This window comes from Patella vulgata, chromosome 5 (assembly GCF_932274485.2).
Source record: "Patella vulgata chromosome 5, xgPatVulg1.2, whole genome shotgun sequence".
Lineage (NCBI taxonomy): Eukaryota > Metazoa > Mollusca > Gastropoda > Patellidae > Patella > Patella vulgata.
In genome coordinates, this window is record NC_065883.2 from 56,376,639 (window position 1) to 56,400,707 (window position 24,069).

The 24,069-nt window shown below is 35.0% G+C and overlaps 1 protein-coding gene across 1 annotated transcript; it reads left to right on the forward strand.

Moving 5' to 3' along the window:
- The first annotated feature begins 1,109 nt into the window (after positions 1-1,109).
- LOC126822061 (max-like protein X) lies at positions 1,110-19,987 on the forward strand. The gene is made up of 9 exons (XM_050550806.2): positions 1,110-1,263; positions 8,085-8,121; positions 14,097-14,237; positions 14,886-14,980; positions 15,668-15,764; positions 16,110-16,209; positions 16,673-16,757; positions 17,090-17,206; positions 17,842-19,987. The coding sequence occupies exons 2-9, from the start codon at positions 8,091-8,093 to the stop codon at positions 17,899-17,901; spliced, it is 726 nt and encodes a 241-aa protein (XP_050406763.1). The 5' UTR covers positions 1,110-1,263; positions 8,085-8,090; the 3' UTR covers positions 17,902-19,987.
- Positions 19,988-24,069: the final 4,082 nt, after the last annotated feature.

Below are 24,069 nucleotides of genomic sequence, written 5' to 3' on the forward strand. Positions count from 1 at the left end.
AGTACTATTGGCAAACGACATCACTCAGTGGGTCAGTACAAAGCTCTGTATAGGGCTTTGGGTCGGTATTGACAAACGACGTCACTTATATAGGGCGTTGGGTCAGTAGGCCAATCGACGTCATAGAAACGTTTTGGGTCGGTATTGACAAACGACGTCACCCCCTATGCGTTGGGTCAGGACAGTAGGCCAATAGAAGTCATAGAAAAAAGATATGGCATAGAATAACTAATATGACGTCATTTACTAGGTTAGCATGACCTGACTATAGTGTACAGTTGTGTGCAAATGATCGACGCCTTACTTACTGAGCCTTTAAGTTTTACCATACGTGTGTATATGAAATGAAATGAAATGTAATGGGGTTTAACGTTCTGCTAATGAACTTGAAGAGAGGCTTACGCCATGCTGTGTGTTATGACTATGAGATAAATTTTTACAGGACAGCGGCGCTACTTTCTATAGTATACTTCTAATCTAAGTTCTACTTCTACTAGGCTTAATATTTTCACGGCAAAATAACAACATCAATATTGATTGAAACTGACCAAGGGCAATAATGAATTCTAATTCGTGTTTTAATTTCGAATATTATGGAAAATATTGAGTTAGAGAGTGATCACGGTGGCTAAGATCAGTGTGACCAATAATGAATTCTAATTCGTGTTTTAATTTCGAATAATATGGAAAATATTGAGTTAGAGAGTGGTCACGGTGGCTAAGTCAGTGTCAATTAAGTGTGTACGACGCTGGCTCGCTAGCCTGGAGATCGGGTGTTCGATCCCCGCATTGGCCGAGAAAGTTCATCCAGATTTTCCGGCGTGGTTCCCCCTTGTCAGTGATGCTGGACGGAGGCCTGGCAAGGACAGCTATCTAGTTGTTCGTATCGGACCAAAAACCGAGGTCCCGTGTACACATTGGCTTGCACGTAAAAGATCCATGGACAGTTGGAATTCCATATAGATAGAGTACTGAGTAGGCCTTAGTGCCGCTGTCCGGGCAAAATTTCTCTCATCTAGCACACTGTATGGCGTATGCCCGTCATCATTAGCCCAGTTCGGGGCAGAAGTACAGTAGGAGGTTAAACCCCAATTCATTTCCTTTATAAAGAAACTATTGCCCCTTTGGCTTTCCGTAGTACGGAAGCCACCAAGGAGTTATCCTATTATATTTACCGTAAGGTGTCAGGGATTACAACATGGCAGACGGAGTAGCCTACAACTTTTAATAGAATGAAAATTATATTTTACTAAACGGCCCGTTGTAAGTATTCCAGTAACATTGATTTTGACTCCGAAATGATTTAGACACAGTTCTTGTTGTTGTAATTAGAATTAGATTTAAAAACACAGTGGTATCCACGATCGTTGACGTCAATATTTTTGACATTTTAGATCTCTTTAAAAATCGTAAACAAATGAATGAGGTAAACATAAGTGTAAACATAAGTGTAGATATTAATACTCACTGCCGCTAGTCCTACCACATTCACATAAAATATATGACAATTATACGATATTTTTTATCACAAAATTTACCTGGCTATGTTACCAATGTGTACATTTTATATTTTACCTTGGTAAATTACTTTTTAAATAATTACAACTTTTCAGATGATTTTATTAAAGGCTCAATACCACTCTTGTTGTAATGGTGCCTGTCATTTTGTCCTGACATTTTGTCAGGTACATCTAAACCGTTATTTCCAGGCCTGGATGTACATCAATATCCCAAAAAATATTTTCTAACACATTCTAAGTAATTTCCCTTTGAAGATAGCGTTTTTGGCTTTCTGTATAAACTGTGTTATAACTATGTGATTGACATAGATAGAATTAAAGGCTCTATCGCATCATCTAAAATAATGATTCATAAAAAAATTCATACAAAAGTATTTGGACTTTGTATCTCAGAAAGCATGACTGTTTTAACCACTAGGGTATGGGCTTCAAATTAGCTATGCTGGAGCTTACTCTCAGACATGATCATCCTTTCTGGCGAGTTTCTTACTTTTTTTAAGGATACATTCAACTTATTCTGCTATATCACCCTCAGTAGTGGAAGTAGATGTTAAACAATACTGATCAAATGAACTCAAAAGTATAAGTTGGATGTCTTGTTCAGAATTCTTTAGAGTGAATAAATAAAGTTAGTTTTCAAATTGTGTCCTGTAATGTAAACCAAATCGACAACAGGTGATGAAACAGACATAATATGACTAATGCTAGCATATCTAAGAGAATAACAACTGTTTCAATTTTTAAATGGCGATATATGGAGTTACTGGCCATTTCCTCAAAAATATCACTGCTATAATAGTTTTAAAAACAAACCTTAAAGCTACGTTCTTAGAAAAGTATTTATTGTGTGGTTATTTCCAATAAAAGTATGGCAATTTTGGTATATATGGAAAGTAGAAATATCCAATCTTACTAGAAAAATACTGGATTCCATGAAAAACACTCATGGAGCGCATACAGGACAAAAATGTAAGGGTTTCCCTAATCGACAGCCCGATGATTAGGAGTGTCTGCATGCGTGACGTCGAAGGTTGCACGTGGAGATTGAGCACTTGATGTACAAAAATGTAAGGGTTTCCCTAATCGACAGCCCGATGATTAGGAGTGTCTGCATGCGTGACGTCTAAGGTTGCACGTGGAGATTGAGCGCTTGATGTACATGTTGATAAACTTTATGAAGAGTTAGATGTACAACACTTTCTGAGATAAAAATCACGGAAAAAGTCGCAGGCAGTGGATAATCCGATAATTTAATTAGGATTCGATATTTGTAATAAACAGTCGGCGATTAAAGACAACATCGTCTTGTGTATTCAATGAATTCTCCTCCGACTTCGCCTCTGTTGCTAAGTACCGAGAGAGGCACGTCACGTGACACAAACATGACCTATTTTGATCTATTTTTTATAGCCAGGGTATTCCCCGACAATTGCAGTGTTTTGAGAAGGATTTGAAGCAAAATTATGATAAATTAATTAGTTTGAATATGTTTTTAGTCCAAATATATCATCAAATCACCCGGTTTGTACCCGGGAATGTATCTTTAAAGTGAGAGAGAGAGGGGGTTTAACTTCCACTCGACACAAACTAGGTCATTTCGGGACCCGGAGAAAACCCATAAGGTTGGACAGGTGACCCTACTCCTTGTCACGTATAACCGGGGAATCGAAACCCCGCCAGTTGACTCAATGACAGACTTTATGATACAGCGCGCACGTGCTAACCATTCGGCCATCCAACCCCCTATCTTTAAAGTAGCTAAGTCTATTAACTCATTCAATATCATCCAAAGTCTTCGACATTGAAAACACAAATTATTTGTAAATTTAAATCAACATTAATGTTGTGATCTTACTGGGAAAAGATGGGCTTCTAATATCCAATATGTAAGACAAAATAAACAATTTACCATTGATACACGAATCGTGTACCATAATGCGTTTTCAGCACCATTTGTAAAAAGGGACTCAAAGAGCAAGGCTAGACATATTTCACAAGTGTCGCCATATTCTTATCTGGAGGGCATGCACAGTAAATACTAACAGTGTAGACTGGAATAACTAGACACTGAGATTGCCATTTGATTGATACTTCTGGGCCTGGCGTATTTTGCCGAACACAACTGATTTGAAATTAGAGTAAAAACGGAAACTGTTGAATGTAAATACATTCATATTACATTATTATATGCGTTGCGACCCATTTGTGTCAATTTTAGGTCCGAAATATTAGCGATTTAGCTCCTTTAAAAGCTCTGTCCTGTAAGGCTTTCACTTAACTTCTGGAATAAGACTTAATACTATATAGTCCCATATTTATTCCTTATGGTTAACACTAACAAAATTCTTAGAAAATGTGTTGAAAATGTTTGATGTTTTGTTGCTATTTATGAATTTTTTATCGTTTCACGTAGGATAAAAAAACATGGTGTTATGGTGTTGACTTTAAGCTGGAATATAAATCAAAAATAGAGTACAAAACCATATTTAATGAAAAGTATGCTACCGCCTAAAACATACTATCCAAAAATTATTCTGAATGCACAATCCTAAAATGTGTTATGGCCGTTTGAAACTTACATTAGAATCTATCGATTTCCCACAGCCCTCTTTATGCAATATTTTTGATGGATAATATATTATATACTCTTCAAAAAAAGTAGGGGATAATTGAAATGCAAATACCTATGCAGGTTGTGATAAATAGTCATGGACACTTGACATGCTTTGAGAGTATGTTCACAGATAAAGAACTTATCGCCCCAACAGAACCACAGAGCTGCACCTGCGACATGCAATAGCGCCATACACGTGGGAGGGGTTCATTGTCAAATTTGACACTTCAAGGAAGGGTTGATGAAAACTGCCGCTTGCTGGTTTATCCTATCCATGTTTGCTTTCCTATCATTTCTTGCATAAGATTTACTGTCAAATTTGACACTTCAAGGAAGGATTGAAGAAAACTGCCTCTTGCCGGTTTATCCTATCCATGTTTGCTTTCCTATCGGTTTTTGCATAAGATTTACTGTTTAGCGTATCTTTGCTTTAGTGTGTTTAATTTGATCGGGAAATATGTTCATCAACGTCAACCGACAACACTGCAAGAATTGGCCGTGGCACTGCAAGAGGAGTGGGTCAGATTGCCCCAAATGTCTGAGGATTGGTGGAGCAATTATACATTATTAAGACAAAATATTCAAAAATGTCCATTTTCACTTTTGTTGGTGTATCTCTTTGCAAGTGAAATAGGGTCGTCAGATAAGCCGCCCATATGAACTGTTTATGTTTATGTGTAGGCAATTGGCCTGTTATTAACATACACTGGTTACCTCTAATAAAAACAGCAGTGCATTTCCGCAGTTTTGTATTGTTTCTGAATATCCCCTACTTTGGTATCAAGATTCAAGATGTTATCTAATCGAACTTAACCCTTAGACGGCTAAAAAAAAATACCCAAAACTAGTTCGTCTTATTTAATGAGAGCACCCAAAACTGCCTGATTCACCTGAATATTTTGGGTGGTTTAATGTGGTCTAGGAAACTGTAGTTGCATGAAATTCATGCTGTCTAGAGTTACACCAGTATGAGATATATAACTTTTCTCTAATTTTGTTCAGGGAACTAGGGTAGTCAATTTTTACATGTCCCAAGGACTAAAGGGTTAAACCTGTATTTCCACTGCCAAAGGTTCAGTGGGTAATAGCTGACTGTCTACTGTTGTGAGTAAACATCTAGTTTTTTTGCATCTTTCAACTTGCAGGTGAATGGGTTGGAAAATATTCAATTATAGCACAGTCATTTGAGACACTGGAATAGATCTATACAGTATGCCAATAGATTTTATTGAGTTTTTGAATTGTTCAATACTGTATCACACATTCTGTCATATAGCTTCCCAAAATATTTTGAGAAAAACATTTATTATTGGACATATGATTACGGTTAAACAACTTTACATAGTGTCTCAATGACATAGTGTCTCAATGACACCCATAGGCTTTTATGCAGACTTATGTTCACAGAAAGGTAGGCACTAGGCAGGATCCATAAATCATTACTTAAAACCAAATTATTGATTATCATTCAGGAATCTTCCTTGTCCAACTCTTCTAGTAGTTGTCGTGGCATTCACATATTTTTCAATTGATAAGATATCAGCTGCACTGTTATGATAGAAAGACAAACTAGTTGATTTCCTATTATTATGTAATATAATTAATGGTAGATGTAGTATTTGTTTATGTCAACTATAGAGTATCAGACCGATATGAACAAACATCTTCGAAATGTGCCGACATGGATGGAGGATCTGTTTGGGGCAAATGTAGGTTATCAGTATTTTCTATTTTTTTCTGAATTTGATAAAAAAAAAGGTACAATTACTTTCTTAATTTTCAAACTAATTGTCTATTTATAGAATTTACAAATATAGTAAAATTAGTTGATTTGGGGAGTACCTGAGTGTCTGTTCATTCAAATGGAAATGATTGTTACTGTTTAGATTTGATAATAACTAATTGCTAGATATAGGTGGAGAATGATTCACATGTTTGTTGACTTTTTATATCACAGTTGGCCTGGAACCACAATAAATATGGTGTATATCAGTTTTTCAGTAGCATATTGAGGATACATGTATTTATTGAGGAGTCATATTGTGGTGGTAGAAATTCATCTTTATGTATTTATTTATAAATAGGGATGCGCAATAGATAGTAAATGTTACTATAAAATTCATACCTGTTTATTTTGGAATCACAGTGGCTCAGTGTGTAAGACGTTGGCTTGCTAACCAGGAGGTCCCCTGTTCGATCCCTGCGTTGGCCATGTAAGTTCATCAGGATTTTCTGGCACGGTTCCCCCTTGTCGGTTGTGTGAGATGAAGGGCCTGGCAGAGGACAACCTATAGTCATTCGGATGTGACAAAATAAAAACCAAGGTTCTGTGTACAAATTCGCATGCATGTTAATTTGATGTAAGACTAAGAGTAGGCTGTAGCGCTGCTGTCCGGCTAAAGTTCCCTCATAGTGCATGGGGTATGCATGCCTTCATTAGCCCAGTCAGAGCCGAACAGTAGGACGTTACACCCCATTTCATCATCATCCATCCATACCTGACCTCTCAGATAGTTACAGTTGCCTTGGACATGATACATCATATGCCATTGTAGTTCTTCTAACGAAATCTTATTGCAGGGAAAGTTCATACTAAGGCTATCTGTACATAAGCTAAAAGGATCTGAAGTTACTGGTGGCTAATTAAATTTCAATTTTAGTCTGCACTTCGCCTTATTGTCCTCTAATATAAGATCTGAACAATGTTATTTTAGAGATTCTGTCTGGATTATTGCCCTCATTGTTAAAATTATTTGACGTTGGACCTCTCATGACGTCAAATGGCAGACTAGCGTCTTTCAAGGAACGACCACCATCAAGATCGGTCGCATTACTTCTGTTATGACTTTCTTGTAAATCATTTTTCATTTTGAGTGAAGTCTGTATCATTACAGACTCTGGGCTGTACAGCACATTCACTTCATTTGATATTTGTTGTTTATTTCTTGCATTGTATATGTATTCTGTCTTGTCCACAGGTTCATCTTGTAGATTTTGTTTTGCGTGTAGTGCTGTCCTCATGGCACTTACTATTAGTAATTTAGAAGATTACAACAAAAATTATGTAGATAAGATAATCTCTTGAGTTCAATCTCTGTGAGTACATATGAAACATTTAAAAATATTACAGGAAAATAAAGATGGTGGTGTATGAAACTAATGTAAATTTCAAAGTGACATAACTTAAGTTTGTATTGATATTAACTTGTTTGTGCATATTTCATTAAATTACTATATTAATATATTTTTTTTAGAAATTTTCAAATAATTTTAATGTTTACCGTAACACAACGACTCCTTGTTTTGCAAGTCTTCATTTTGGCTTCAAATGTTGTAAACTATTATTTTAACTTTCTAGGCCATTGGATAGCAGAGATTTAAAAATTTAATGATAAAAGTCTTGATTGTCCAGTACCATTGCTAAATAATAAACAATCAAAGCTACAAACATGTACATCTTTCAACGTTCATAACTTAGTTCAAAATAAAGTAATTTGAATAAAATTTTCAATATATTCATTTCCCATTATCTATTTTAGAGCTATTATTATTATAGCAAGAATGGTCAACTTTTTATCTGAATCTCACATAATGCATCTTTAACTATCAGATATTTCTGTCAGTTTCTGCTGTTATTTTCTTACCCACTTTTTTTTTAAATAGCGGTGCTTAAGTTACACAATTACAACAATCTCTGACTCTTTATATGTAGACAGTACCTAAGCTTGTGTCTTTTTATAATAAAAACAAGTTGTTTCAATTATTTTCTACACCAGTGTGTGATTAATAGATTACTCAAAATATACTTATAAAATCATCCGATCTCATTGAAATTTTTTTGCATTGTTCAGCATAATAAAATGAAAAATGTTCCATCAATTCCCATTAATCACTTCTAGAATTATTATCTTTGCTCACTATGTAAAATCTTTTATCCTTTTTTTCCCCAGAAAAGTATGGCAGAAGGATACAGTGAAGCTTTTGAGGGTATGTATTTACATGTTTTTTATTTGATCACATTTGCATAATTCAAGACTTGTACAATTTTAATGAAAATTACAGCTTCATAATGAGAGGTTCACACTGTACAGAATTAGAGAGAGAGAGAGAAATGGGGTTTAACGTCCACTCGACACAAACTAGGTCATTTCGGGACTAACATATGGTTTAATTTTTATTTACATAATTCGCTTGCGCGTAGGGGTCTTTAGCAGTGGGAGGACCCGGAGAAAACCCACGAGGTTGGACAGGTGACCCTATTCTTTGCCACGTACAACCGGGGATTCGAAACCACGCCAGTCGACTCAATGACAGACTTTATGATACAGCGCGCGCACACTGGACAGAATTAGTCTCTGCCAAATTAAACCAAAATATTAAGTACAGCAATTTATATGGTCATGCATTGGGGGAGTTACTATACTCTATAAATATGACTGTTATTTTCGTTTATTCATTTCTTACATATTTTTGTCAATTGATGGCTGTGTATTTAGAATTGTGACTGTCAATGAAGTATATATTCACAGAAAATGTGAATTGTATTGTATAATTCACATTTTAAAGGTGGGGGTTTGAATGGCTGAATGGTTAGCGTGCGCGCGCTGTATCAAAAGTCTGTCATTGAGTCGACTGGCGTGGTTTCAAATCCCCGGTTGTACTTGGCAAGGAGTAGGGTCGCCTGTCCAACCTTGTGGGTTTTCTTCGGGTCCTCCGGTTTCCTCCCACTGTTAAAGACCCCTACGCACAAGCGAATTATGTAAATAAAAATTAAACCATATGTTAGTCCCGAAATGACCTAGTTTGTGTCGAGTGGACGTTAAACCCCATTTCTAATTTCTAACATTTAAAAGTAAATATTATATCGGTTAGAAATGTTAATGACTAACATATTTGAAGCCATCAAACAATCTGCCTTGTTCTATAAATATACAAGAGTGTAACTTGACTTGTTTTAACGGAAACCTAGTAATAGATGCTTCAATGTCATAGAATTAATATGAAGTCTGATATTTTTCTCCCTGAAACCTTATAACGGGGAAAAACAAGATTCACTACGAAAATAGAAATCAGTCGAAAACAAATATAAGGTCTTTCAGCCCTCTAAACAGACGAACTAATTATTTCTACACATCGGAAAATTTACAAAAGATTAAAAACATAAGTGTTATCATATCAAACTGAATTCTGTTCTGATATTTGTATTACAGAATTCAATAAATGTTGGTTCTTTTGATAAGAAATCGCCAGGATGCTTGTCATCATTATCAATGATAATTATTGACTGTTACCGGATATTAGATCAATAGTTGTTTTATTAATATCCAAGTAAGGTATGGTTAACCAGGTATCAGCCCCTTGATCATGTGGGCTTCACTGCTGTAACACTCACTGATCTGTCGCTGTTAACCTATTAAAGGTGGTTAGGTCACTGTTTCTTACAACTCTTAATACAATATAATGATGTATGTAAGATTGGGTTAGTGTGACATAAACGGTCATTGTTCTAGGCCAAGTAAATTGTTAGTACACAAATGAGAAGATTAGTAAACAGATGTTTATTGACATGACTAGATCACATGAAATGAACTACACTGTTTTGATTTTTTTTCCTTCAAAATATGACACAGATTAAAGTACTGTTATACAAACAAAAGTTAAAACTGGTGTAGTTATCCATGTACATGTAATACTGTATAAAAAAGGCAGGGAAGATGTTGTCTTGCACATGCTGTATATCCCAATGTCTATTAAATTTGCAAGTCATCATGGGTTTATTGCTTTGCTCTCTAATCTGTTCTGTTGTTTTATACAACAGAAATCCATAAAGAAATTAATGTGACTGTCGATAAATGGCATTTGGCATAAATATGTGCATTGTCACTATTCATAAATGTATTCCACAACTTCATAAAACTCTCTATAATCTTACCATAAAAGGACAAACTCGAGTAAATCAGAGTTTTATATATCCTATATTTAGGATAAAATGAAAGACTTCAACTGATAATGTGGTTGACAACAGGGCTCTATAAAAGTTGAGTGTGCCTGCACACACACTTGAAAATGTGCCTGCAGGGTCATACTGAAACACAGGGATGTAGCCATGATTTGGTGAGTGTTGTAAAAATATATGTGGCGAGCGGAGCGAGTGCCCAAAAATTTTTTGGGAGGGGGGCGTGGTCTTTTATGAAAATTAAACCCTTCTTTGTGTATTTTCAGAGCATCTGCTGCCTTTTGTATTTGGTTCAGTGCAAATCAAATTTCCATTTATATATTCAAATTTTACCAAATTCACTTAATTTTCATCAATGATACAGGGATCTAAAAACTTTTTGACACCACCCGACCGAGCATAAAATTGTCCCGCCCCACTCTGTTTCTCTGGATAGATAAGTTGAGGACCTTTGGTATTTGTTGTTTTGTTGGGTTTTTTTTTTCAAATATTACTTTATTACTTTTATTTGAGTACAACGAACTATGACAACAGGTAGATATTGATAATTAAAACACGTTGTATTATTTGACTTGTTTGTAAAGTTGTTGTACGTGTCTCACGAATATTATTATTATTACGGTGGAATGAGAATCAGGTCAGGAAGAAACTGAGAAAGCTCTCATCGTCCTCCTAGTCCTACTCTCGGGCCGTAGCAAATCCACGGTCAACACGAGTAAGAAATAAAATAAGAAATGTCGTGAAAATTTGCAGGCATGTGTTGGACAATTACGACATTCAAACCTTTAACATTGGAGTGCCGTAAATTGGTCTGGGTGACCTATTTACGGCAAATAAACAAATATAAAGACCGTAGAATAATTGGAGGGTCTGGAGCACAAGTGATCTAACAACCAACTAAAATGGTTGGTAGTTAGATCACTTGTGCTCTAGACCCTCCAATTGTAAAATGAATAGACCAAGGCCTACACATCTTCTAAGTCTAAATAAACAAAATACCAATACATCTTTCTTTAAACTAATTTGGGATGATAGGGTCTACTACGGCACACAAAAATAAATTATGCCGTGACATGGTTTACGTACGTACGTTGGGTTTTACCATGGCATTGCCGTTTTTGCCGTGGTAAATTTCGAGTTTTAAAAATGTGCCTGCAAAAATTTTTTTGAAATGATTGTGCCTGCGCACGCCGTGCGCATGTGCGCGGAAATATCGATGCCTGGTTGACAATGACATATATGGAAGTAAAACTTTATTTGGCTACATTACTTTTATTACAACCTTGAGCACACAAATTTGTATTAAAAAAAATGGTCTCGCTTTTAGGAAGATAGGTTGCCAGGCAACAAAACATACGCCCACAGCAGCTAAATCTTCAACAAGTGTTGTCGCATATTTTTACTTCTTTCGGTAATGAAACATTTATAATACACTAAAATCTGATTAAGAGTAACAACTCATGAAGTACGGTAATTATCAGAAAACCATTAGAATTTGTTTGGTTTTTTATAAAGTTCTGCCCCATGCTAACGTTTAGTATACAAAACTTTTAATATCATGGATTTAGCTGTTCAAGTCATAAAAATTCATTGAAAATCAATATACTTGTTCGTCTCAAGCTCTTAAACTCTGTGTATCAATCTGAAGTCAAATCTGGCAGTAATTATCGGAAATCGCTGAAAATCAATGGGCTTCTTCTTCTCATGACCTTAAACACTGTGTATAAATTAAAAGTCAATTAACTTTGGCCTTTAGAGCGTCCACAGATTTTTTGAAGTGATCAAGGGCCATAACTCTTGCAGTAATTATCGAAAATCGCTGAAAATGAATAGACTTCTTTGTCTCAAGACCTTAAACACAGTGTATAAATTTAAAGTCAATCGGATATTAACTTTAGCCTCTAGAGCGTCCACAAGATTTTTCAAAGTGATCAAGGGCCATAACTCTGGCAGTAATTATCTGAAATCACTGAAAATCAATAGGCTTCATCGTCTTAAACACTGTGTATAAATTTAAAGTCAATTTGATATTAACTCTGACCTGTAGAGCGTCCACAAGATTTTTTTAAGTGATCAAGGGCCATAACTCTGGCAGTAATTATCGGAAATGGCTGAAAATCAATAGGATTCTTCGTCTCATGACCTTAAACACTGTGTATAAATTTCAAGTCAATCGGATATTAACTTTGGCCTGTAGAGCATCCACAAGATTTTTTGAAGTTATCAAGGGCCATAACTCTGGCAGTAATTATCGGAAATCGCTGAAAATCAATAGGATTCTTCGTCTCATGACCTTAAACACTGTGTATAAATTTCAAGTCAATCGGATATTAACTTTGGCCTGTAGAGCGTCCACAAGATTTTTTGAAGTGATCAAGGGCCATAACTCTGGCAGTAATTATCGGAAATCGCTGAAAATCAATAGGCTTCTTCGTCTCCTGACCTTAAACACTGTGTATAAATTTAAAGTCAATCGGATATTAACTTTGGCCTTTAGAGCGTCCACAAGATTTTTTGAAGTGATCAAGGGCCATAACTCTGGCAGTAATTATCGGAAATCGCTGAAAATCAATAGGCTTCTTCGTCTCCTGACCTTAAACACTGTGTATAAATTTAAAGTCAATCGGATATTAACTTTGGCCTTTAGAGCGTCCACAAGATTTTTTGAAGTGATCAAGGGCCATAACTCTGGCAGTAATTATCTGAAATCACTGAAAATCAATAGGCTTCATCGTCTTAAACACTGTGTATAAATTTAAAGTCAATTTGATATTAACTCTGACCTGTAGAGCGTCCACAAGATTTTTTTAAGTGATCAAGGGCCATAACTCTGGCAGTAATTATCGGAAATGGCTGAAAATCAATAGGATTCTTCGTCTCATGACCTTAAACACTGTGTATAAATTTCAAGTCAATCGGATATTAACTTTGGCCTGTAGAGCATCCACAAGATTTTTTGAAGTTATCAAGGGCCATAACTCTGGCAGTAATTATCGGAAATCGCTGAAAATCAATAGGATTCTTCGTCTCATGACCTTAAACACTGTGTATAAATTTCAAGTCAATCGGATATTAACTTTGGCCTGTAGAGCGTCCACAAGATTTTTTGAAGTGATCAAGGGCCATAACTCTGGCAGTAATTATCGGAAATCGCTGAAAATCAATAGGCTTCTTCGTCTCCTGACCTTAAACACTGTGTATAAATTTAAAGTCAATCGGATATTAACTTTGGCCTTTAGAGCGTCCACAAGATTTTTTGAAGTGATCAAGGGCCATAACTCTGGCAGTAATTATCGGAAATCACTGAAAATCAATAGGCTTTTTCGTCTCATGACCTTAAACACTGTGTATAAATTTAAAGTCAATCGGATATTAACTTTAGCCTCTAGAGCGTCCACAAGATTTTTTGAAGTGATCAAGGGCCATAACTCTGGCAGTAATTATCGGAAATCGCTGAAAATCAATTGGATATTAACTCTAGCCTCTAGAGCGTCCACAAGCAATTGTGGACGTCGGACCGACTGACGGACGGACCGACGGGGGCGACGACAATATAGGACCACATTTCAATGTGGGCGTATAAAAATGAGTTCAGAATTATTATAATTGTTCGTAACAGACTGACAGACTATGACCGAAACTTGTATTTCAGCTATGGCTTGATTCTCTAATTTTACATGCTGTCTAACTCTTATTTTAACATCCTAATGTTACTTGTGTGGCGATTTCACATCAAAAATCAAAACAAAATTTATTTTTTACTGACAACTGGCAACCAAGAAAGCGCTAATGCCTCTTTAAGTCAATAGTGAATTAGAAATATTTTTGAACTAATATGTTTTGTTTTTCTTTAGTAAATAAGATTATGTAATCGAGTATGGTTTTAAGACTCTGTTGTTATATTGTCAAATTCTCTCAGTGCAAAATTGCAGAATAGCATGAAAGAGTACTAGTATATGGTCTATCTATAGAGTTGTTCATAATAAATATCTTTTTTACATTTCAGTATTAGAGGGTGGTAGTGAATTAAAACTAGAAACAAGTCCGACACCTACTAATAGTGGTAGATTCAGTTTTTCACGTACAAGTAGTACTGGTTCTAATGCTGCCGGTTGTGCCTCTTCAGCATCATCTGCTCAAAATACAGGTAATTACATGTATGATACTTTTTTCTTCAGCATCTGCTCAATTTACAGGTACAATAATTATACAATATCTTCTAAATCCACTAGAAGTATGAGTAATGGTACCCACTTAATATACAGGATATTATGTAATATCAAGTATCTACAGAGAAAATATAATAATTTTATAGTAACTATCATTACTAATCAATTTGAATTTCAAGAAATTATTTTATATTAAGCCTGAAAACTGATTGACTTCTGATCTTTTCAATATACGCCTACTGAATTTCATTGCTCACACTATTTGGATTTAGTGTAATATTGTGATCTTTACCTTATAAAAGAAATAAATTAATGAATAAATCAATCAGTGCACTATAGTATGACCACATTCCAAATAAAGGTTTCTATATAACCCAGGGTGAAAAAACCCCAAGGCATTCAAACACATTTTGATTCACTTTGCAGATGCAATTCTCAGCAGAAGAATGATGGATCCTCCACTGATCTTTGGTTGATTATTTGCTAATCATGCATTATAATATCCATGTCTTTGAATTCATAATAGTACTGATAATTAATTTTTTGTTATAAAGCATATGAATGATTTGTAAACGGTAGTGAATATTGTGTATTTTTATGTAACCTGTGTCTTGTATTTATTTTAGATGATGAAGACAGTGATAAACCAGCCATGTCATATAAAGATAAAAGACGTGAAGCTCATACTGTAGCTGAACAGAAAAGACGTGATAATATTAAGGTATTTTAGTAATTTATTACACCATTAAAGAAATGAAATGAAATGAAATGGGGTTTAACGTCCTACTGTTCTGCTCCTATACTGGGCTAATGAAGACGGGCATACGCCATACAGTGTGCTATGAGGGAAATTTTGCCCGGGCAGCGGCACTATCGCCTACTCTTATATCGAATTCCAACTGCCAAGGGATCTTTTACGTGCATTCCAATGTTTACACGGGACCTCGGTTTTTCGTCTCATCCGAAGGACTAGACAGCTGTCCTTGTCAGGCCCTCCGTCCTGCATCACTGACAAGGGGAAACCACGACACCATTAAAGACAATATGCTTACCGTCTAGAACATCTGATACAATTTCTCATGACACCACTTTTCATTTGAAGAGTTCACATAGCTAACAAATTTTTGTTATTCATTAGTATTTCATATCAAAACAGAAATAAGCGCTCAAAGGGTGATATGGTGTGTCATAATTCTGTGAAAAGTGGGCTGTCTTACAAAATTACAATTAACATCCATTACAAAATTTGGCAGTGAATCAATGCAATGTTTGTTTTTGTTGTTATTCCCAGATGTCCTAGTAGCTGGGATACAGACAAATATCTTTAGAAAAGCTGACTGAAAAAAAAGAAAGCTATCTGGACATCAACTTTCGACAAAATTATTATTACCATACTATTTATTTATAGAGAGGATATGATGAGCTGCAGTGTATTGTACCAACTTGTCATCAAGCAGATGGTTTGAGTGGACAGAAAATGAGTAAAGCTAATGTTTTACAGAGATGTAAGTCGAATTTCCTTACTAGTAATTAAAAGAATTTTATTTACCAGGTACAAGAATTAAAAGATTATATATCTTGATGATTCCATTCCTATCATCATTTCCGAAATATCATTGGTCCACAGGCTTGACTCATGTTTATCAGGAGAGTGTTGGAGAAAAAAAGATGTTATATTGTAATCCACAAATCTTCTGGAAATAAAAAGAAAGTTGATGTTTATTTCGTTAATTATGGAAGGTCAGTTATGATATAATTGAAAGCTATTTCAGAATTTATGATCCATTATACCACCCTATAGAATTTATTTTCCTGAAAATAAATGTTGTTAACATAATATGTTTTTACAGCCATTGAATACATGCAGTATTTAGTAAAACAAAAGTCAAAGCAAGAAGATGATTTGGATTCTCTAAGAAAAGAAGTAATGGCATTAAAGATCATGAAAGCGTGAGTTTCAATTTCGATATTATTGAACTTTTACTTACCGGTAGTTATGTTCCCTTGAGCCCATATTGTCTCTGCTTCAACAACAGTGACATGTGTGTATTATGGTAACAGTTAATTCTGAACTTGATTCATCAGTGAACAGTGCATTCTTCCAAAGCAAGCTGAGGGTCAAAGGCTATAAAATACGTCTGTATGGCTTATGACATTGTACAACAATTCACACTATTTTGTACAGATGAGTATTCATCGTAGTCAAAGAACAGACAGAATTTATCAGGGCCGTCACTTTTTTTTATGTTTAATATGAGCATGTAGAATGTGGGCTTACTGTAAAGACCCTTTAGAAAAATATACTGATTTGTGATTTAAAAGTAAAGAAGCTGTATTAATTTGACATCAGTTATATAATTTTAGCCCACTACCTGAAGGAAATGATAATTGATTTTTCTTTCTTTATTTTAAGAAACTATGAGCATATTGTTAAAACTCACCAAAATACACCTGTTCACGGTCAAAATCAGGTTCCTGATGAGGTTAAGTTTCAAGTGGTAAGAATTTATGATTCATGAATATGTAGAATAAATAAAATTATGTTATAAAATAGTTAATTCTTGCGTACAAACTTTAGAAAAAAAAATACAGAAATGTAATATTATATAAAGCATGTTTAATAAACATATAACACAATTTACATGTGGGTAACAAATTTAGCAATGCATATAGAAGAAGGTTTCATCGAAAAACATGAATCCTCAGAAAGCAGTGGTTATCTTTTCTGTATCATCTGCTCAAAACAATTAAGCAACAATTTGCTGTCACTTGATTAATAAAACAATTTCTATTCATTTTGATAACTTATTTAAAATATATTTTATTTCAGTTTCAACAAGTTATGGATACGTTGTTCCAATCATTTAATGCTAATATATCTGTAGCTAATTTTGCTGAACTATCAGCTTGTGTCTTCAGTTGGCTTGAAGAATACTGTAAACCCAAGGTAATTATCTATGAGCTCAAATTAAATTTTAGCTTCAAATTAAAATTCTAACAAAAATATGCATCTGTTCTAATGTGACTGATTTTGATGTAGTTGTCACATATTTTATTGATAACTGGAAACTCATACTTCCTATTCGCTTTCTCTTGATGTTAGAAAACTTAATGGAGCTAAACTTCTTAGGTAAAAATCAAGTATTGAATACGGTTGATTGTGAAATACTATTTTGATTAGTAAAGATGAATATTTGATTAAATGATTGTTTTGAAAGATTCAGTGGACGTTGGCTTGTTTACTACTTTTGCTTTCATTTTTGGCAGCAAACACGGATTGTCATCCCACTAAACAAATCAACATTTAAAATTAAAAAAATGGATAATTTTAAACCTAATCAGAGATTCAATGATTTTAAGTACAGTAACTATATATAATTTTCCGAATGGTGTACCTGTTTTACGTTATTTTTTGTGGTAATTACATGTAGTAGAATACGATATTTCTCATAATAAATTACCAAGAATTATTTTTGTTGAAATTTGGTTATAATAAAAGGAATGGAAGCATAAAATTCTGGCCGGTTCGTTCCAAAATGGATTAAGAACGCTGATATATATTATTAAATTTTATATTTCCAGAGTTTGCAGGAAGTGGTACTTGGTATTTTGCGACAACTGAACACAACATTAAATCATTGATGAAACCAGTTTTGTTTTAGTATCAGTATCATACGTTATCGATTATTGTTTTGTACTGTAAAAAGAGGTTGTTAGTCCAAACAGAATATTTGTTGTTCTTTAACAAAAGGTCAGAAAATGAAGAATATGATTACATGTATATATAGCTAAATGTGTAGAAAATATTTTTTTGACGCTTTGTCATTATTGGCTAAACCTCACCCTTTTTGGCTTTATTGTATATAAAGTATATTTTTGTTACAATTTTGTAATATGTTCATCACTGCTTTAACAAATCGTTGGCAAATGTTGCGTTGAAAATTGATTCTAAAAATGTCTTGTGAAAAAGTTTTCATGATAATCCTATATGAAAGCTACTTATATATCCTAACTTTCTTTGAATTTCTTGTCAGATGGTTCAATGTTATTATAACATGAATATTATCATTTTAAAAGCTGCCTCTGATGTTTTGATATCTCTTTATTGTCGATTTGATCATGTTAATGTATATCTCTTATGATTATACATCTTGTTTATGCTTTGCCTGCTTTTGTAATTATATTATAGACAGTTATAGAGAAATTATCAGTTTTCACAAGCAAATATATCATATAATTTAATACAAATTAAACTGATATTAATTTGAACGCTCGCCATCTTAAAGCAGAAGACCAAATTTTGAAGGAACATCTGCTGAATCACTATGTTGATGACTCATACCGTATTTTTCGGTGTATTAGGCGCACTTTTTTTACCAGATATTTTTATTTATAAAAGGTGTTTGCCTAATACATAGTATTAAGGAAATCTAGGCTTTTCTCTGTGTCAACTTCGAAGTCTGAAGTTGATGATGTCGACATTTTTTGTGCGATAAAGATGGCAGCCATTTCAGCTACTGCTATTTGTATACTGTTAGCCATAAATAACAATGTTGTTAACACCATATGCCGAAGGGGGGTTGGATGGCTGAATGGTTAGCGTGCGCGCGCTGTATCATAAAGTCTGTCATTGAGTCGACTGGTGTGGTTTCGAATCCCCGGTTGTACGTGATAAGGAGTAGGGTCGCCTGTCCAACCTCGTGGGTTTTCTCCGGGTCCTCCGGTTTCCTCCCACTGCTAAAGACCCCTATGCGCAAGCGAATTATTGAAATAAAATTATACCATATGTTAGTCCCGAAATGACCTAGTTTGTGTCGAGTGGACGTTAAACCCATTTCTCTCTCTCTCTCTCTCCATATGCCGATTCATCGTTAATGGTGTTTAAAATATATGCAAAGTTATCATTAATATTTCTGTTATCCCTACGTAATTGATGACATATATTTCTGCTATTCCATATAATGTGTACCAGTGTTAGCCATTACAGGCAATCCAAACAGTGTCCCGTTCAATGGTGTTGTCAGTTGCAGGTGGATTTAAGTCACGTATGGTATGGCACATGTTTCACAAGGTGCTGGAGAAGGGTGTGCTTAAACCATGCACTTTTATTTTTTCCCGAAACACTCTGCTAAATTTGCCCTGCGCCTTATACCCCGAAAAATACTGAATTTTAAGATACATGTATGTATGTATAGCTTAGTAATGAAATTGCAGGCCTGATATAAATTTTGCAAAAAATCTAATTTTTGATAACCCTGGTGTAATTCTTTAGTCAAATCACAGAAAATCAAAAATTACCTTTTGGTTGACCAGTCAAGATCCCCAAACTCTTATAAATGCCTCTTAAAGTGCATATGTTCACTTTCTATAGTATTCATTTATATCAGATACTTTTATCCCTAAATATGATGTTAGATATAATTTCATTCTTTGTGTTCTACTATTATAAGATCATCTCCCAAAACCAATTCGATGGTAATTACAATATTGCTTTTATTTAACTCTTGCCATTACCAATAATTCATTAAAAATTGTTTTATATATTATATTTTATAATATTAATCATGTCATACACCTTATGTTTACCTATAGATATTAATAATATCTGTATTACCATTATTCATTGTAATAATTATAATTTGGAAACAGTATTTTCTCTTATAAAATATAGTAAACTGTCATATTTGTTTTTGGAGTTCTAAACTAATAAATGATTAACCCAGTCAAATTGATGATGTGATGAAATTTCAATTTTTTGATGTACAGGCCACTTTGTCAGTTATAGCTAGTTCCCATACAAGCATCTGATTAATCAAATTTCAGTTTCCATATCCATTAAAAGCATATGGCTAAACTAGAATTACATGTAGCTGTATATGATTTGATAAAGCGAAGGGCTTTCACAGTGAACAGTCTTGACTTAAATGGCTTCAAAATACTTTTAGCTATTTATTTCTTGCTGATTTCTTCTTTAAAGGATATCAAAAGTATCTTTATTATTAGAAAATCAAAAGTATCTTTATTTTTAGGAAATCAAAAGTATCTTTATTTTTTATTTATAGAAAATCAAAAGTATCTTTATTTTTAGGAAATCAAAAAGTATCTTTATTTTTAGGAAATCAAAAGTATCTTTAATTTTTAGGAAACCAAAAGTATCTTTATTTTTAGGAAATCAAAAAGTATCTTTATTTTTAGGAAATCAAAAGTATCTTTAATTTTTAGGAAACCAAAAGTATCTTTATTTTTAGGAAATCAAAAGTATCTTTATTTTTATACACCCACAAATACTTATTGGCAAAGACAGTGGTGGAATTTCAATGTAGCAGGGATGTAAATATGTGCTGTTCTGTGTAATTGTTTGTATTTCTGGGGATGCCTAGGGGGGTTGGATGGCCGAATGGTTAGCATGTACGTGCTGTATCATAAAGAGTGGGGTTTTCTCCGGGATCCTCCGGTTTCCTCCCACTGCTAAAGACCCCTACGCGCAAGCGAATTATTGAAATAAAATTAAACCATGTGTTATTCCCGAAATGACCTAGTTTGTGTCGAGTAGACGTTAAACCCCATTTCTCTCTCTCTCTCTGGGGACGCCTAGATTGCTGTCCTGTGGTGTTCTCAATCTTAAATTAAATATACTTCTTTCTGACAATGTCATGGGGAATTCCCTTTGACTAACTTGGTAGAGGTGTATGGATTCCATGCCTCCGTTTACCGGTTTCTAGAGGTGTGCAGGGGTCTCGGAAGTGGGTGGGGTAGGCGCCAGAAAATGTTCAGTTCTGTGGCACATGCTAGAAAGGATTTGAGGTACATCTCAGCCATGACATACCATTCATTGACACTTGGTCTTGGTTGAGGAATTATGATAACTCCTTAAGATCTGAACATGAACATAGTTAGCAACAATCAAGATCTAAACAACCCATGAGTAAAGAAAAACAAGCATCAAAAGATACTGGTATTCCTTACAAATGGTACCTGCCAAGTTTCATTCAATTGTGTTTGCTAAAGAGGGAGAAGTACAGTATTGTTAACAGGGCTGCCGACAACCAGTATCGCATTCGCAGCGCAATTTGCGATACATATTTTGTCCGTTGCTAACCAAAAATTAAAATCTAACGTTTTTGATTCGCAGTTACTGCGAATCATTAATATGCCTGTCATTTTGGATATTGACACAAGAATAATCCACATTTTGAAGACTAGAAGGCTTACTCAACACTTTCAACGTGTAAAAAATGTTGAATAAAATTTTATAAACAAAACTGAATTCTCCAATTACCCCTAAGTACCACTAGAATTTCCAGTCAACAAACTCGGTCGATGGTTGGGCTAAAATTTGGGAATAGTTTGTTTGACTGAAATAAAAAACGCACTAACTCAAATATGATTACATCGTTTTTTGTCTATTTTGATTATTTTCCCCCAAGTTCAAATCTGACAGTTGAAGTCACAACTTTATTGAGATTTTCCTTCCAATAGCAATCCCCTAAACAACGTGTTGACCCCTCTTTGCGAGTAAGGTCGTCATCTAGGGTTAAGGGTCAACGACTGACGTCATCAACTGAAAACAATGGCCGTACTAATATAAACAACTTGAATTAAGTCTGTGTCCGATGCATAAAACTGATGACAGCATAGTATCTAGTCGCTTCGGAATAAAAACAACCGTGTGGAGGGATTTATAGAGGAGTAGGCTACATGTTGTTATCTTAGTTACTGCCACCACTGCTTAATAAAGTCAAGCTTTACGTTTTTCCTCGTCATATTGAGCGACTGGATTATTCGACTGAATTATCTGCTTGATTTTTTTTTCGACCGGATTATTTGACTGTTTTTTCGGCTATCCCCGGCCCTAAATACCTATTTATCAGACTACTTTTGCCCCATAAATTGAACTTGAAACTATTTGGCAGGGGAGGGAGCTAGGTGCAAGCCCCCGGCTCTTTTACAGCTATGGCTATGGGTATGACTGAACTACTCGGTATTATCTTAGTTCACTGCAATTCCTGCTTATTATTGAACGGCTGTTTTTAACTTCTCATCATATAACTGTCAAAAGCACATTTTGTCAACTTGATCTGGTATGAAGACCCAACTTGATCTGGGATGTGGATTTATCGACAGTGATATTCGTCTAGTTTTATTGACTGAGATATTCGACTTGTTTTATTGACTGTGATATTCGACTGGTTTTATCATGGTATTATAAGGTCCATGGTTTTATCGACTGAGGTATTTGACTTATTTTATCGACTGAGATATTCGACTTATTTTATCGGACTGGTTTTATCGACTGAATTATTTGACTCGTTTTATTGACTGAGATATTTGACTGGCTTTATTGTCTGGATGAGGCCACAATAAAATAGTTTTATTGACTGGGATATTTGACTTTTTTCGACAATAAAATCAGTCAAATAATTCAGTTGACAGAACCAGTCGAATAATTCAGTCAACAAAACCAGTCAAATAATCCAGTTGAAAAAAAACAGTCAAATAATCTAGTCAACAAAACCAGTTGAATAATCCTGGCGAAAAAACAGTCAAATATCCCAGTCGATAAAACCAGTCGCTCAATATTAAGTACCGGTGGCAGTGAGCTAAGGTAATATAGAATAGCCCAATCATGGTCATAGCCAGGTGCTTCACCCCCCGCCCCTCCCAACTACTTTAAAGTCAGATTTTTCGGGCAAAAGTCTTATGATCTAGGTATTTAGTTGATACATGTACTAAACGGAGAGTAATGTTTTTGGCCCGTCATCTAAGTGAATAGAATCCTACATAGGCCTGTAGTCAGGGGCTGGGGGTATTGGACGAGTCAGGGTTTTTTTTGTGACCTCGTCAAGTCGAATATTTCAGTGTATATTTCAGTCGAAAAAAAGCAGTCGCTTGACTTGATGGTGGAGGACCATACTTTATGAATCACTAATTGGAGTGAACTAAGATAACAATAAGTAGCCTGGAGCCACGGTGGCTAAGTGAGTAAGACACTGGCTCGCTAGCCTGGAGGTTTGTTCCTGGTATTGGCCGAAAAAGTTCCTCAGGATTTTCCGGGTGGTTTCCCCCTGTCAGTGGGGCAGTCGTTTGGATGGGATGAAAAACCAAGGTCCCATGTACACATTGGCATGCATGTAAAAGATCCCCTGTATGGCATATGCCTGACTTTATTAGCTCAGTCGGTGCACAACAGTAGGACGTTAAAGCCCATTTTATTTCATTGAGTAGCCCTTTCATGCTCATAACACGGTTCCACTTTCAGGGAATGTATCTGGTCGAGTGTGTTCTCTAAGTATCGGAAATGAATACAGATTTTTCGAATAGATCTTCAACACTTTATTTCAAGAGCAAAGAAATAACAGCAACAAGTAAACAACTTATATCTTCCTATAAATTGGTCCTCCAACTGGTACATAGGTTCCCTCAGCTGGTCTCTCCAACTATAATTCATCTTACATACATTTTTCTTTTTATATAAATTAGTTACTATGAAAGTATTGACATAAACATATAATTATTGAAGGATTAAGTCATTTAAACAATAGTAAAAGAAACTTAACAGACCACCCACTTTAGTTATTTAAATCGACTGACAAATTAATTGCTGTCTGCTTCTAATGACTAACCAAGTGAACCAAGATCAATAAGTAGCCTGGAACAACAGTGGCTAAGTGAGTAAGGCGCTGGTTCGCTAGCCTGGAGGTTGCGGGTTCGTTCTCGGTATTGGCGGAGACAGTTCCTCAGGATTTTATCCAGGTGGTTTCCCCTTGTCCGTAGGGCAGGACGGAGGGTGTGACAAAAACTACAGCTGTC